The 15,191-nt window shown below is 49.9% G+C and overlaps 1 protein-coding gene across 4 annotated transcripts in view; it reads right to left on the reverse strand.

The window, feature by feature from the left end:
- GSG1L (GSG1 like) overlaps nt 1-15,191 on the reverse strand; it is a 265,619-nt gene that overhangs the window by 47,118 nt on the left and 203,310 nt on the right. For all 4 annotated transcript variants that reach the window (XM_030925307.1, XM_030925305.1, XM_030925306.1 and 1 more), the window contains one exon: nt 4,413-4,524. In XM_030925307.1, the coding sequence (XP_030781167.1) occupies nt 4,413-4,524 (112 nt within the window). The remainder of the gene's footprint in view (nt 1-4,412; nt 4,525-15,191) is intronic.

The following is a 15,191-nucleotide window of genomic DNA, read 5'->3' on the forward strand; positions in this document are numbered from 1 at the left end:
TTCTGAGGTTGGCTCATGCAGATCCTGTGGCTTCCACCTGGGTCTCCTGGAACACTCACTCTTGAGATAGTCTCTCCAGGTACCCAGCCTCCACACTGTATGAAGCCCCTCCAGCCACCAGCCACCGCCAGCCGGCACCAGCTGCCAGCGTCGTGAGGTGCCACCTTGGAGGTCTACCCCAGCCATGCCCAGATGACCTCAGCTTCAGCTGACATCCAACTGAAGCTTCAGGGAAGACCGCAGCAAGCACCGCCCAGCTGAGCCTGGTCCACCACCAAACGTAAGAACAAATAACAACGCCTTTTTACCAGTTACTGTTATTACTACCTAATAACTCATTTTTACTAGATTTGGGGGTGATGTGTACACTTCAGTAGAGAAACGAACACAATTCAAGAGACCCCCATGAGGCGGAAATTCAGGCTGTCCCATTTTCCAGCTGAGGACACAGAGGTGCAGAGGAGGTAAGAGACTTGGCCAAGGTCCACAGCTGATGAGGGGCAGGGGTAGGATCTAAACCCAAACTGTCTGATTCCAGGGGCCACACTGTCGACTGCCCCTCCATGCTGCCACGGTGGCCCAGCCGTGTGCGTCGGGGTGAGATTTGAACCCCAGGCTGTCAGACTCTTAACTATGGGGACCTTCTACTTCTTTTTTTTTTTTTTTTTTTTTTTGAGACGGAGTCTCGCTCTATCGCCCAGGCTGGAGCGCAGTGGCGTGATCTCCACTCACTGCAAACTCCGCCCTCGGGGTTCACGCCATTCTCCTGCCTCAGCCTCCCAAGTAGCTGGGACTACAGGCGCCCGCCGCTGCGCCAGGCAAATTTTTTTTTTTTGTATTTTTAGTAGAGACGGAGTTTCACTGTGTTAGCCAGGATGGTCTCGATCTCCTGACCTTGTGATCCGCCCGTCTCGGCCTCCCAAAGTGCTGGGATTACAGGCATGAGCCACTGCACCCGGCCTACTTCTTACAAAGGTGTCCCTCTAAGAAGCTGGCACTCAACAGGCTTCGAGCACCTCAAAACCCCTCCAGCTTCCAGAGCCCCTGCAGCTTGTTCTTCCCTGCTGGGCAGGAAGACAGAGGCCGGTGCCATCTCTTCTCGGAGCTGTTCTCCTCTCCAGTACCAGGGGAGGGAGCAGGGGAGGCTCTCGGGCCAGAATTTTGACAAACGGCCTCACACATATTAAACAAGAGAGATGACATGCTGCAGCCCTGGTGAGGCCCCAGATGTGAGGGATGAAAAATGGGCTGATCCATCTCACAGGTCTCAGTGACAGGGAGAAATGGATCCACCCTAAAAGGGGCTGCACACTGGACCTCAGGCTTTAATAAGTCCAGTGAGAATTTGGTGCCCCTTGGGAGGCCAGCCCCTAAGGAAGGAGCAGAGGAGCAGGGCAGAAGGCCCTGCCTTCCAGGGAAAGAATGTTCCTCTGGCTGACACCAGCAGGCTTGACCTGAGACACTGAGCACAAGAGGAGAGAGCCAGGGCCTTCTGGAAAGAGGGACTGAGGGGCAGGAACCGGTTCCCACCAGGGCAAGTGATCCAACCTTTCTGACTCTCAGCATCTGCATATGCAACACGAGGTTACTGCATGTGCTAAACTTCATATCAGTAGCATGATATTGCTCATGTTAAATTTCATATCACTAGCATGATATTGCATGTGTTAAATTTCCTATCAGGAGCAGCAATATAAGAGCTGGTGTTTACTAAGCATACACCATGTGTGGAACATCATGGAAAGCACATCAATGAACTCTCTTATTATTACCCATCTTCTCAGAGAGGCTTCCAGTATGGCTGTGGAGCCCGACTGCCTGGGTTTGAATCCCAGCCCTACCCTTCACAGCTGGATGACCTCGGGCAGGTTACTTAAGTTCTCTGTGCCTCCATGAAATACCTACCTGATTCGCAGCACATCAGTGCTCAGTAAATCTAAGAAATTATTACACACATCCTCAACACTCACAAATGTTAGTTCCCTTCCTTTGTGCCCTTCTCTAGCTCAGAGAGATGAACTTCCAAGGTCAAGGTCTCAGGGAGGAACAGTTGTAGGAGGAAAGGTTGGATAAAGGGAGGTCAGAGCCTCATCTGGCTTCCCTGGGATTGTTCTACTTAAAGGGATTGGGGCCAGGGTTAATGGGCCAAGGTCCCTTCAAGGCAAATGCTTTTGGTTTTAAAAGGATGGAGTTGAGCAGACAGTGGAGATGGAGTTGGGGTGATCACTGAACTGGAATAGGATCTTTTAAAAATTATAATCATAGTCCCTCCTGCTCCATTCTGAGATGCTCTCTCACCTCCAGGTCCTTGGACCTGCTGTTCCCTCTGCCTGGCACCCGATTCTCTCCTGTTTTGCCTTCGAAATTCTTCCTGGGGACCCGCCCCACCCAAAGCTGTGTCAGTCAATGCCTTTCCTCTGTGTTCCTGCAGCTGCCTGTGAACTCCCCTCACCACACACATCTACATCACAGCACAGTTCAGATACGGCTGGTTCACACGTCTCAATCCCTGTTGCAACGCTGTCTCAGCACTGCTGCATCCCCAGCACTGAGAAGAACAGCTGTCCTAGAGGAAGTACTTAGCGAATATGTATTAAATGACTGAACAGATAAATGCTCTCCAACTACCAGCCCCAGACCTGGATGTCCTGTGTAGTGGACAATTGTGGTCTCTGTCTTTCCAGCCTGAAGAGACTTCACCTCCTTCTCTTTCTGTCCAAGGGTTTGGGTGAAGCTAATGCCACTCTCTGGACCATGTGACTCAGGTCATTCCAGTCTCCCTCAGAGTCTAAATCATTGGTTCAGATTTGGTCACATGACTTAAGCTAAGCCAATGAAAGTCATAACCAGGATTGTAGCTGGAAATATGGGAAAGAAACCCCATCTCTCTGCTGGTATTGATACATTTTTAAGATGGAAGTCTGGCACTGCAGCCTGGGAGACAGAGCAGAGACTTTGTCCAAAAAAAAAAAAAAAAAAGGAAGCCTGGTCTGTGTGTTGTGATCATCTTTGCTAACATCTTTGCTAGCATTGGGGGAAAAGCTGAGAATGAAGCCAACGCTAATTCAAAGGGAAGAGAGACAAGAGAGAGACAAGATAAGGAGAGGGCATGACTGGGTTCCAGATGAAATCTGGTCACCTGGATGCAGCTGTGCCTGAAGCAGACTTTGTGGTATCTCACACAGCATCTATTCCATCCAGTCACCATTTGAGAGGTTTTGACTCATTCTTAGCTCCAGAGGTGGGCTTGGTCAAGCTAAGGGAATAAGCTCATGACATTCCCCCAGCTGTGGCAATGATTAAGGAGAGAGAACATGACCTAAGCCCACCAGAGGGAAGTTTGGGACTCTAGTCAATATTGGAGAACAAGAAGCCCTTTCTCTCCTACAAGGGAAGGAGGATTTACCCAGCCTTAGGAAGAGCTCTCCCCAACAGGGAAGCCAGCCCAGCAACAAAGTAAACATGTGGAGGGCGTCAAGCTCAGATGACTACACAGAGGAAGAGAACTCAGCCCTTCTGACCTCAGTGACTCTGGATCAAACATGTCCTGAAGTCCACACCATAGCTATGCTTGTCCTTTCCATGAACCAATGTATGATATCTCCTTACTTAGACTGATGTGAGTAGGTTTTTCTGTTACAACCCAGAGCACCTTAACTGTTCCACCTGGACTTTCCAGTTACACAAACAAATGAATACCCCTTGTTCACTTAAGCTTGGGATTCTATCACTGGTAAGCAAAAGAACCCTGACTAATCATGCCTTTCATACGCACACCCCGCTTTGAGGTGCTGACCTGTTCCCTGTATTCAGAGCCTCTCACTGGAGTCCACCTACTCCATAGGACCACCCAGAACCCTCCACAGCTCATCTAACTTCAGGTCTTGCCAGCTTCCATCTTCAACCTTCCATAGCATGCCTCTTAGGCAGGGGTAGGCAGAGGGCCAGAGAGTAAGTATTTTCGACTTTGTGAGCCATTCAGTCTCTGTCACCACCGCCCAGTGCTGCCATCTCAGTGTTAAAGCAGCCATGGATAATACAAAACAATGACAGTAGCTGTGTTCCAAGAAAACCTTATTTATGGACATTGAAATTTGAATTTCATGTAATTTTCACATGTCACAAAACAGCATTCCTCTTCCTTTGATTTATTTTCTTAGCATTTAAAAATCCAAAAGCTATCCTTAGCTTGAGGGCTGCATATAAACAGGTGGTGGGCCAGATTTGACCCACAGGCCCTAGTTTGCCAGTCTCTGCCTTGGGGTCTCAAAGTGCCTTTGGACTGCAGTCCCTCCAACTCTCCCCATTTCTCCCACCACCCCACCCCACTGGGCTGAGCTGCTGAAGTCCCAGCACGCCTTGGGCCTCTGGTGCCTGAAGCTGCTCTTGTCCTGAAGGTTAAAGCCACTTACCAGAAGGACCACCCGTAATCCCAGGAATGGGGTCTCCAGTCTTCAGGGCCGAGGCTTACGGTGACCTGGAACACTTGTGTGTACATCATGTGGGCGACCATTCCCAGGAGGCCTGCGGGGCAGAGAGCAGAGAAAAGCGTCAGGAAGTAAGGAAGGGCTTTGTCCCCACACACCCACAGCCTCTCTGCTGCCTGCCTGCCTATGATCACTGTGGAGAACAGGGACCCCTGGGTAAGGGAGGTCAGCAGGAACAGCTTGGGAGGCCAGATGGGGTAGTTCTCTTTTCTTTCTTTGTGTTTTTAAGACAGGGTCTTGCTCTGTTGCCAGGCTGAAGTGCAGTGGCACAATCATAGCTCACTGCAGCCTCCAACTCTTGGGCTAAAGCAATCCTCCTACCCCAACTGCCTGAGTAGCTGGGACTACAGCTGTGCACCACAATGTCTGGCTAATTTTAAAAACTTTGTGTAAGGATGAGGTCTCACTATGTTGTCCAGGTTGGTCTCAAACTCCTGAGCTCAAGTGATCCTCCTGCCTTGGCCTCCCAAAGTGCTGGGATTACATGCATGAGCCATCACTTCTGGCCCAGAGGTTAGTGGTTTTCTAAGTCAGACTAAGGGGCTTGAGTCTGGGCCAGAAGGCAAAGGGGAGCCCTGAAAAAAATTTAAGCAAAGGAGATGCAGAGTCAGATCTGTGTATAGGTCAGCGAACTCTCTGTAAAGGGCCAGGGAAGCAAATATTTCAGGTTCCGTGGGCCACGTGGTCTCTGTTGGAGCTACTCAACTCTGCTGTTGTAGCACCAGAGGAGCTGCAGACAATACAGAAATGAGTGAGCATGGCTGTATTCCAATAAAACTTTATTTACAAAAACAGGCATTGGTGCAGATTTAGCCCACAAGTCTTAGTGAGTCATGAAATCAACTTCATGGATTTTTTTGTTTTTAGCCTGTTGCCTAGGCTGGCATGATCATAGATCACTGCAGCCTCAACCTCCTGGGCTTAAGTGATCCTTCCATCTCAGCCTCCTAAGTAGCTGGGACTACAGGTGCATGCCACTATGCCAGGCCAATTTTTTGTATTTTCGTTTTTGTAGAAATGGGGGTCTTGCTATGCTGCTCAGGCTGATCTCAAACTTCTGGGATCAAGAAATCCTCCCACATCAGCCTCCCCAAGTGCTGGGATTAGAGGCTAAATTGTTTATATTTAAAGCATTTTCCCCCATCTAGTAAGAAGAGCCAGCTGTAGAGTAAGCTTTTGCTGGGGTTGGGGGACCATTATTTTCTCAGTGTTTTGTAGACCTTCCACTCTTTTAAGACAGAGGAGAGAGAATTGCCTGGCTGCTAATGGGAGAAAGGGTTCCCCAAAAGCCTGTCATATTTCTCTTAGTACTAGTGAGCTTGAGCATTTTTCACATTTATTAACCACTTCTATTTCTTCTTCTTTGAATGTCTGTATCTTTTGCCAATTTTCTTTTTGTTTTTAAAAATCTTTTTCCTTATCAATTGGCAGGAATTCTTTGTATGTTCTGAATATTAATCCTGTCTGCTGCATAGATTACATTTTTTTAAAAATTTAATAAACTTTTTTTTTTTGAGACTGAGTCTCGCTCTGTCACCCACGCTGGAGTGCAGTGGCTCCATGTGGGCTCACTGCAAGCTCCACCTCCCAGGCTCAGGTGATCCTCCCACCTCAGCTTCCTAAGTAGCTGGGACTACAAGCATGCACCACCACACCTGGCTAATCTTTGTATTTCCTCTGCTGATTTTAAGGGACACTTTTATACCATATTCTAAGTCCCACAAATACACGGGTGCACTTCCTAACTTGTCATTCTGTCCCACTGATCTTTCTCTGTGTTCCTGAATCAGTGCCACACTGTTTTAATCACTGTAACTTTACAATACAATCTGTTTTCTGAAGGGACAGGTCTCTCCTCTTTATTACTGCCCAGTGCTGAGTCTCTCTGGAATTGAAGCTGTTTCCACTCAGAAGGGTGCTGACCCCTTTCTTAGTCTTCTGCCAGTTCCTTTTCTGAGGGCTGGAATATTCATGAGAAGGACCATTCCTTATGCCGGGATAGTAGAAGCACAACAGTATTTTAATACAAAATCTCCCACCCAGAAGCTGGACTTAGCCCGTTGGCAAAATAATTAATTTTCTGAACTATTAGTTTAGAAAAGCATTGATTCCTAAATTAAATTCTATTTATTCCCAAATATGAAAGACCATGCTTTAAGGAAATTCAATAAGTAAAAATTACAGTTCACGTAAAGATACCTTGGTGGAACTCTCTGATTGCATTTTAAAGATTCTGCTTCAAAAATCTGACCCTTGCCTATGTTTTCAAAGCATGTTAATTCTGTAAAGCAAGGTCCACCCCCAGCATTTGTCCTACAAATCCTCATCAGAAGGAATAATTTCCAACTCATCTGAATTAAAAAGTGACTTTTTGGTGAGTTACTGCACCTCCTGAATTAGAGGAGACTAAATGAATGAGGCTTTCCTGCTGCCGTGATTACTTCCTGGCTTGGACTCACACCAGGAAACTCACAGCTGTAAATCTCTCCTTGTGGTTTCTGGAATCTCCCAACTCCTGAAACTATAAATGGAATTCACAACCGGTGTGGTCAGGTGGGTATGGTTCCTCCAGGCCCCAAGGAAACCTTGGAGAACACTGGAAATGGGGGGATGTTGGCCAAGGGGGCCAGAGCTGGGCTGGGTGTGGTGCTCTCCAGAACTTACAGCAGGAAGAGCTGTCATGACTCCTAGGCCTGCCCTCAGCTAGTCCAAAATGAGGAAGCTGAATTCTGTTAAGTCCAGGAGTGTTGAGTCCAGGGGGGCTGAGAATTAAGAGACAACGTCAAGCGCATCACAAGGTGAGCCCAGAGGAAAGCAGAGCCAGGAAAGTGAAAGAGAGAGCCCAGCTTCCAGCTCTGTCACTGATATGGTGTGGATCTGTGTCCCCACCCAAATCTCCCATCGAATTGTAATCCACAGTGTTGGAGGAGGGGCCTGGTGGGAGGTGACTGGATCATGGGGGCAGATTTCCCTCTTGCTGTTCTCGTGATAGCGAGTGAGTTCTCTTGAGATATCTGGTTGTTTAAAAGTATGTAGCACCTCCTCCTTCACTCTCTTCCTCCTTCTCCAGTTGTGTAAGACATGCCTGCTTCCCCTTCACCCTCTGTCGTGATTATAAGTTTCCTGAGGCCTCCCAAGCCATGCTTCCTGTACAGCCTGCAGAACCATGAGCCAATTAAACCACTTTTCTTTACAAGTTACCCAGTCTCAGGTAGTTCTTTATAGCAATGTGAGAACTGACTAATACAGTCACTTACCAGCTTTGTAACATTGGGTAGGTTGACTTTCTGGGCCTCAGTTTTCTCACCTGTCATATGGGGATAATAATAGTATCTACCTCATAGACTGGTATGAGGATTCAGTGGCTTATATTTATAAAGCACTTAGAACAGCACTGGGCACAAAATAAGCTCCACAGAAGTTTCTTGAATGAATGAATGAAGAATGTACACCTGAGACTCACTATGTAGGCCCACTAGGCTGTATGAGGCTCTTGCCTCAGCCTTCTGAGTAGCTGGGATTACAGGTGCCCGCCACTATGCCCGGCTAATTTTTGTATTTTTAGTACAGATGGGGTTTCATCATGTTAGTCAGGCTGGTCTTGAACTCCTGACCTCAGGTGATCTGCCCACCTCGGTCCCAAAGCACTGGCATTGCAGGTGTGAGCCACCGTGCCCGGCCTTGAAATGCCTATTCTCTATCTAAGCAGGGATAGCAAGCGTACAGGTGAAGGGCCAGGTCTGCTATTCAGGGAGTAGTCAGAACCGAAGACTTGAATGCGTGAATCGTATGTGAATGATAAATAACACAGTGTGCCTAGAAGAGGCCACCTGGAGAGAGACTGTAGGAAGAGGAGAGAGAAGGGTCCCAGGATAAAGCCAACATCTGATCTTAAGCAGAGTAGGAAGGACCAACAAGCTGAGGCGGAGTGGCCAAGGAGAGCTGAGGGAAAACCAGTGTGGAGTTGTCAACTGCCAGAGGTTTAGAAGAGGAGGAGGGTAAATGATAGAGAAAGCTTTCAAACCATAATGCTGCCTGGGGAAGTGGGAAAATGGGGTGATAACTGGGGAGGTCCTGGGGCTCAGGAAGGCATTTTATTTGTTTATTTAAAAACATATACATAGAATACATCTATCTTTCGTGTGCGTGTGTGTGTGTCTGTGTGTGTGTGTGTGTGTGTGTGTGTGTGTGTGTGTGTGTGTACAGACAGTGTCCCGCCATGTTGCCCAGGCTGGTTTCAAACTCCTGGCCTCAAGCAACACTCCAGACTTGGCCTCCCAAAGCTCTGGAATTACAGACACGAGCCACCGTGCCTGTCCGGGAAGGCGTTTTAACAATGGGAGATAGAGAATGTCTCCACGCCCCTGCAGAATGATCAGGCAGAGAGGGAGAGACGGGCAGAACAAGGGAGCGAGAGGGCGATTGTGGAAGCAAGGTCCAGAGACAGCCAGAAGGTGTGAGGAGGTTCTAGAAAACATTGGGACTGGCTTTTGATGGGAACTGGGATGCGTTACCCAAGGGAGCAGGAGGACAACGTCTGAGGGAGACCCAAGTTTTGTTTGTTTTTTTGTTTTTTAAGACAGGCTCTCACTCCGTTGCCTGGGCTGGAGTGTAGTGGTGGCACCATCAAAGCTCACTGCAGCCTCGACCTGCTGGGCTCAAATGATCCTCCTGGCTCAGCCTCCAGAGTAGCTGGGACTATAGGCAAGTGCTGCCATGCCTGGCTGACATTTTTATTTTTGTAGAGACAGGGTTTCATTATGTTGTCCAGGCTGGTCTTGAACTCCTGGCCTCAAGAGATCCTCCTGCCTCAGTCTCCTAAAGTGCCGGGATCCGGGCAGGAGCCCCTGTGCCTGGCTGGATCTGAGTTCTTGAGCAGATTAACCCACCTCCTCTCCAGCAAGCGAGAGACAAGGTCACCAGCTGAGAGCGAGGCGGCCAACTGGGGAAGTGGGGGTTGAGGAGCAGTGAGGAGAGTGTGTGAAATAGTCTTTTCTGAGAGTGGGGAAGCACAAACACGCTGCGGAAGTGCATGCGGCTCTCACGGCAGTGTTGCTTGTCGTGTGAGACCCGTGCTCATGAATTTAAAGTGAGCCCAGGCAACGTGGCTGTGGGATTCAGGTAGGGAGAGACAAGTTGGCCTGGTGACACCTGTCAGGGCCTCTTGAGTCCAAAGGACACACAGGAATGCCAACCCGAGATGCCCCAAATCATCTTTTGCTTGAACACTGGGGAGAGGGATGGCAGGTTCCTGGGCCTCCCTTAAGGTGGGAGTGGACCAGAGCCCATGTGCCCCCCGCCAAGGGGACAGTCTCCCACCTGGAGCTACCCCTGGGTGAGGACATAGAGCAGCGGTGACAACCCCAATTCCAGGATCCCCCCTGCTTCTGGCCTGGCTCCCTTTGGCAGGATTTGGATGCTTTATGCGAATGCCACGCTCCATTTAATTGAGATACCAGGGAGGTAGCTGATTAATTGATTTATAATAGAGTTTATTATTAAAGATGCTAAGTTATTACTGAGAACACGCGGTGAGCACTCATGTTTAAATAAATACTCTTGTAGATGCTGGGCATGCGTGTCATGTCCGGGACTTGAGACGCAGAGGGGTTGGTGGGGACCTGGAGGGAGCTGGAACCAGAGAGATGGGGCAGGAGAGCTGCAAAGGGAAACCCCTGACCTTCAGTTGGTCACTGAGCAAATATCAGGCACCTGCTGTGCTTCAGGCTTTTCTACAGGGGTCAAGCAGCCTATTCTCCCCATGCTCCCACGGGATGGGAGAGGCAGACACACAGACTGGGCACCTCTGGGTATCAGGGCAGTCAAGAGGGGAAGTCCAGGGGTCTCTGGGATGGGGCGGTCAGAAGAGGCCCCCAGAGAAGGTGATATAGGAGCTGAGAATGGAAGGGTCAGAGGGAGGAAGAGGAGGGTAGAGCGGGCAGGGGAACCCACGCTAGGAGAAACCCACAGGCAAAGTGGTTTGGTGTGGCTGTCACAGGTGGTTAGGTGGGGCACGTGGGAGGTGAGAGATGCTGCTGCAGGATAAACAAGGACATTCCATGGGAAATTGTAAGCCATCCGAGGCAGTTTGGACTTTATCCTGAGGGCCCGGGGCAGGAATTGCAACTTTCGGAGCAAAGTGGTTGGGTGGAGGAGGCAAGTATGGCTGTGGCCTGAGAATGGGCGGGCAGAGGAGCAGGAGGCAGGGAGCCTAGGAGGAGCAGCTGCAGTCCTCCCCACAGCGCAGGCAAGGATGAGGATGGGCCGGACTTGCCCAGGCGCTGAGATGCTGGAGGCAGGGAGCCCCGGGGCACCGGGTACCGCTGAGACCGCTCACCTCCCAGTAAACCATCAGGCACTGAAGAACCCTGGCTCAGGAATGGCAAGGGACTGGGGGAAACTGGGAGCAACTGGGTGAAGCTGTTGGAACTGACCCAATTAATATCAGCCCCAGAAAACTCTCCCACGGAAAAAAAAAAAAAAAAAAAAAAAAACAAAAAAACGTTGAGAAACTAAAGACTGGTGTTTCATGACACCAATCGACTAGGGGCAGAGGAGAAAATAAATCCCTTATCTGAACATATCTAAAATATGCTAATGTTGGTCACAACGGAGACCAAAGCCTGGCTTTTCCCTGTGCCCTCTGCCCTGGGGGAGCCCACGTGGCCAGGTGCACCTGCACATAAGGCCACCCCTGAGAAGCGGAGCTGACGTTTGAAACTTGCCCAGACCTATTTTTAAAGAACAAGCTATTTTTAGACCCTCTCTTGAGAACCCGAAGCCTCTCTTGGTAGCATATTTCAGGGTTTAAAAAGTTCCTCCTTACACATAACCTAAATCTTTCCAGCTCCAATTTAAGCTAATTTCTTGCTCTGCCCTCTGAGGACCGGGGGAGCGGGTGAGCCGGTTGGTATCTTCTTGAGAGGAGCATTTTGGGGGGTCAGCAGTTACTGAGGTGCCCCCCAACCTTGTCTTGTCTGCATAGATCATTCCAATTTATCTATCCTTTCTCCAAAGGTCCCCTTTTAGATTAACCAGAGTCATTAGCATCACTCTGGTTGGAATTCTGCCTTTTAAAGTGAAGTGGCCCAAATCGGAGGTGGCACTTCATGGAGACCTTCCAATTTCAAGTAATGGGTTTACTGAACTTCCACCAGCCTTGTTCAGCTCAGCTGCCCCATCCAGCCCGGCGGCAGTGAATAGGATCAGATCCCCCAGGTGGGGTTCAGAGCGAGCCCAGAGGCCATGGCCCCAGGACCTAGTGGGTCCAGGGTAACCCAGGACAAACTGGTGGTGGGACGATTTCTGACATTAATGGACATTAATGACAGGCTGCCAGCATTTAGGTAACTAAATAGAAACACCCATGACCTCAGGGCACAGCTGTCCCAGAAGACTGAGAGAACAGGAGCCCGATTTGGCTTTCGAGATTTCAAAAGCCTACATCCAGGTGTTCCAAGAAAAAGGTTGAGAAGAATACGCAATCAAGCAGACAGCTTCTCTTCTCCTTCCACCTGGAAATCAGCTCAACTTGCTTGCCTGGAAGGGAGTGAGACACAGGGGAGGAGGAGGAGGGAAAGGGGAGAAGAGTGGGGAGGATGGTAAAGGTCGGAGAATGGGGAGGGGGATTAGAAGGCAAAAGGGGAGAAGGAGGGGGAGGATAAGGGGGAGAGAAGGGAGAGGAAAAGGAGAAAGAAAGCGGAGAGGAGGAGGGGGACGAAGAGGAGGAGTGGGGGATGGTTGGTCCTCAGAAGGAACGAGAGGCACTATGTAGATATGAGCAGGGCTTCCCTAAAAGGCCCCCAGCCTCCACTTCAAGCCCTTTCCATTACATCCCCCAGGAGCCACAGGGAGGTGAAGTTGGCACCCACAAAGGGTCCTTTCCCAGTCTGAGTGGACAGTTGATACTTTGCGAGTTGGGCGTGTGCTCATGGACACAGCCAGCACATCCTCGAGGGCTGTTCAAAGAGTGATGTCCACCTGTGCCCACCTGTGTCACCTGTGTCCACCTGTGTCCCTGTGTCACCTGTATCTCCTGATGCCCACCTGTGTCCACCTGTGTTCATCTGTGTCCACTTGTGTCCTGGACACCCCACATGCCTCTTCACGTGGACTAAGCTCCATTTTGGTGGCCTTATACTCTCACAGGTCCCCCAAGATGAGGATGGGCCTCTCACCTGGAGGATGATGGAGAGAGGACAAGGAGAAAGATCTCGGGCTTGTGACTGGATGGGAATGAGATCCAGGACAGAGGGGAAAGGCACCCTTGGATGTACACACCCTTAAGTTACAATCCTGCCCATCTCATCTCTACCTTCTACATTTCTACCCCAGAAATTCCCATGCTTGAGCCCAGGAGTTCAAGGCTGCAATGAGCTATAATCACACCACTGCACTCCAGCCTGGGCGACAGAGCAAGAACTCAACTTTAAAAAAAAAAAAAAAAAATTACCCTGGGAAAACCGGCACCCAGGGTGCTCGATCGTGATGGTGTAACTGATGAATGAGGGAGTGACCCCGACTCTGCAAGGGATCCTCCCCTGGTGGATGACCTGGCTTGTCCCCTGCTGAGGACTTTCATGCCCGTTCTCCTTTGATCCCCACAACAGGCCCATTAGGTGTGCATTTCACAGATGAGAATGAAAGTGGGCTGAGGAGAGGTTAAGGGCCCAGCGAGCTGTGGTGAGTCCAGGAGTAGAGTCCACATCTCTTTTTGGTCCAACCTTCATTCATTCATTCCACATGGAGCTATTGAGTATCTGCTACAAGCCTGACACTGCGCTGAGGGCTGCAGAAAAAGACCAATGGGGCCGGGCGCAGTGGTACAAGCCTGTAATCCCAGCACTTTGGGAGGCAGAGGCACATGGATCACCTGAGGTCAGGAGTTCGAGACCAACCTGGAAAACATGGTGAAACCCCATCTCTACTAAAATACAAATATTAGCCGGGTGTGGTAGCGGGTGCCTGTGATCCCAGCTACTCGGGAACCTGAGGCAGGAGAACTGCTTGAACTCAGGAAAGAGAGGTTGCAGTGAGCCAAGATTGTGCCACTGTACTCCAGCCTGGGTGACAGAACGAGACTCAGTCTCCAAAAAAAAAAAAGAGAGACCAATGGAACAGACATGGCCCCTACCCACTGTGAGCTTCTGCTCCAGTGGAAAAGGCAGATACCAGCAAGAAATCACCCTCGAGGGCCATGAGTCAGGGCTCGGGAGGTACAGGGGCCCCTGGAGCTGGAGCCTACAGCTGGGTCCTCTGTTCTGGGGGTCAGGGAAGGCTTCCCCGAGGCAGAATGTTTCAGCAGAGCCTGAAGGAGAAGGAGGAATTAAGTAGGTCACAGCTGCCCAAAGTGTGGGGCTCACCCCTCTGGGATGCTTAAGCTCATTTTAGAGCAGGATTTCTAAACCTCAGCACTACTGACATTTGGGTACAAAGAAGGCTTTGATTTCAGGGCTGTCCAGGATGCTTAGCACCATCCCTGGCCTTGACCTACTGGATGCCAGGAATATGCACCCCCCATCCCCACGTACTCCCAGTCATAAAAACCAGAAATGTCTCCAAACATCGGCCAAATATCCTTGTGGTGGGTAGGGCAGGGACAGTGGGGGACAAAATAATCCCCCATTGAATCCACTGTTTTAGATTTTTCATGAATGTTTTTGTTTCTATTTTATTTTATTATTCAGGAAGGGTCTTGCTCTGTCACCCAGTCTAGAGTGTAGTGGTACAATCATCGCTCACTGCAGCCTTCAACTCCTGGGCTCAAGCGAGCCTCCTGCCTCAGCCTCCTAAGTAGCTGGGACCACAGGTGCTCGCCACCATGCCCAGCTCATATTTTTGGTTTTTGTAGAGACAGGGTCTCCTTATGTTGCCCAGGATGGTCTCAAACTCCTCGGCTCAAGTGATCCCACCTCAGCCTCTCAAAGTGCTGGGATTATAGGCGTGAGCCATCGCTCCCGTCTCCTCATGAACATTTTTACAATGGTAATTTCTTTTTGACAGTTCTTTTGTATTTATTGCAAGTGATACTGGCTTTTCATTTCCGGTGGTGATCTGAAGGTTCCTTTCTGAATGAATTTAGGTTGTGAAAACAGTGAGTGATTTAGAGAAAATGCGAAGTGAACATTGCACCTGTGGCATGTGGATGTGGTACGGTCGCAGGGGGAGAATGCAGACAGATGAAGTGGAAGAGATGCGGAGTTGGATGAGGAGTGGGGCGGAGGCTCCCATCAGAACGTGGGGGTGGGCTCTAAAATGTCCCTGACAGGCCTGGGAATCCCCCAGGGAGGTGCCACATAGGTGCACAGACCCATTCTCTTGGAAGTTCAAGCCCAGCTTTCTTCCAGCCTGGCAACAGATTGGTCTCTCTTTGGTTGGGCACCAGAGGAAGGGATTGGCTCAACTTTGGGGGCCCATGTGGAGGATAAAGTTTCCTGAATACTAGACGCACACTGTTTGAGGCAAGATGCTTGCATAATGAAAGGCATGGGGGTGGACAGGAGCAGTGGCCGATGCCTATAATCCCAGCACTTTGGGAGGCCAAGGCAGGCAGATCATTTGAGGCCATGTGTTTGAGACCACCCTGGGCAACACGGTGAAACCCCGTCTACTAAAAAATACAAAAATTAGCTGGGCATGGTAGTGGGCGCCTGTAGTCCCAGCTACTTGGGAGGCTAAGGCAAGAGAATCTCTTGAACCCAGGAG

The sequence above is a fragment of the Rhinopithecus roxellana genome, chromosome 20 (genome assembly GCF_007565055.1).
Source record: "Rhinopithecus roxellana isolate Shanxi Qingling chromosome 20, ASM756505v1, whole genome shotgun sequence".
In the NCBI taxonomy this organism is placed as follows: Eukaryota; Metazoa; Chordata; class Mammalia; order Primates; family Cercopithecidae; genus Rhinopithecus; species Rhinopithecus roxellana.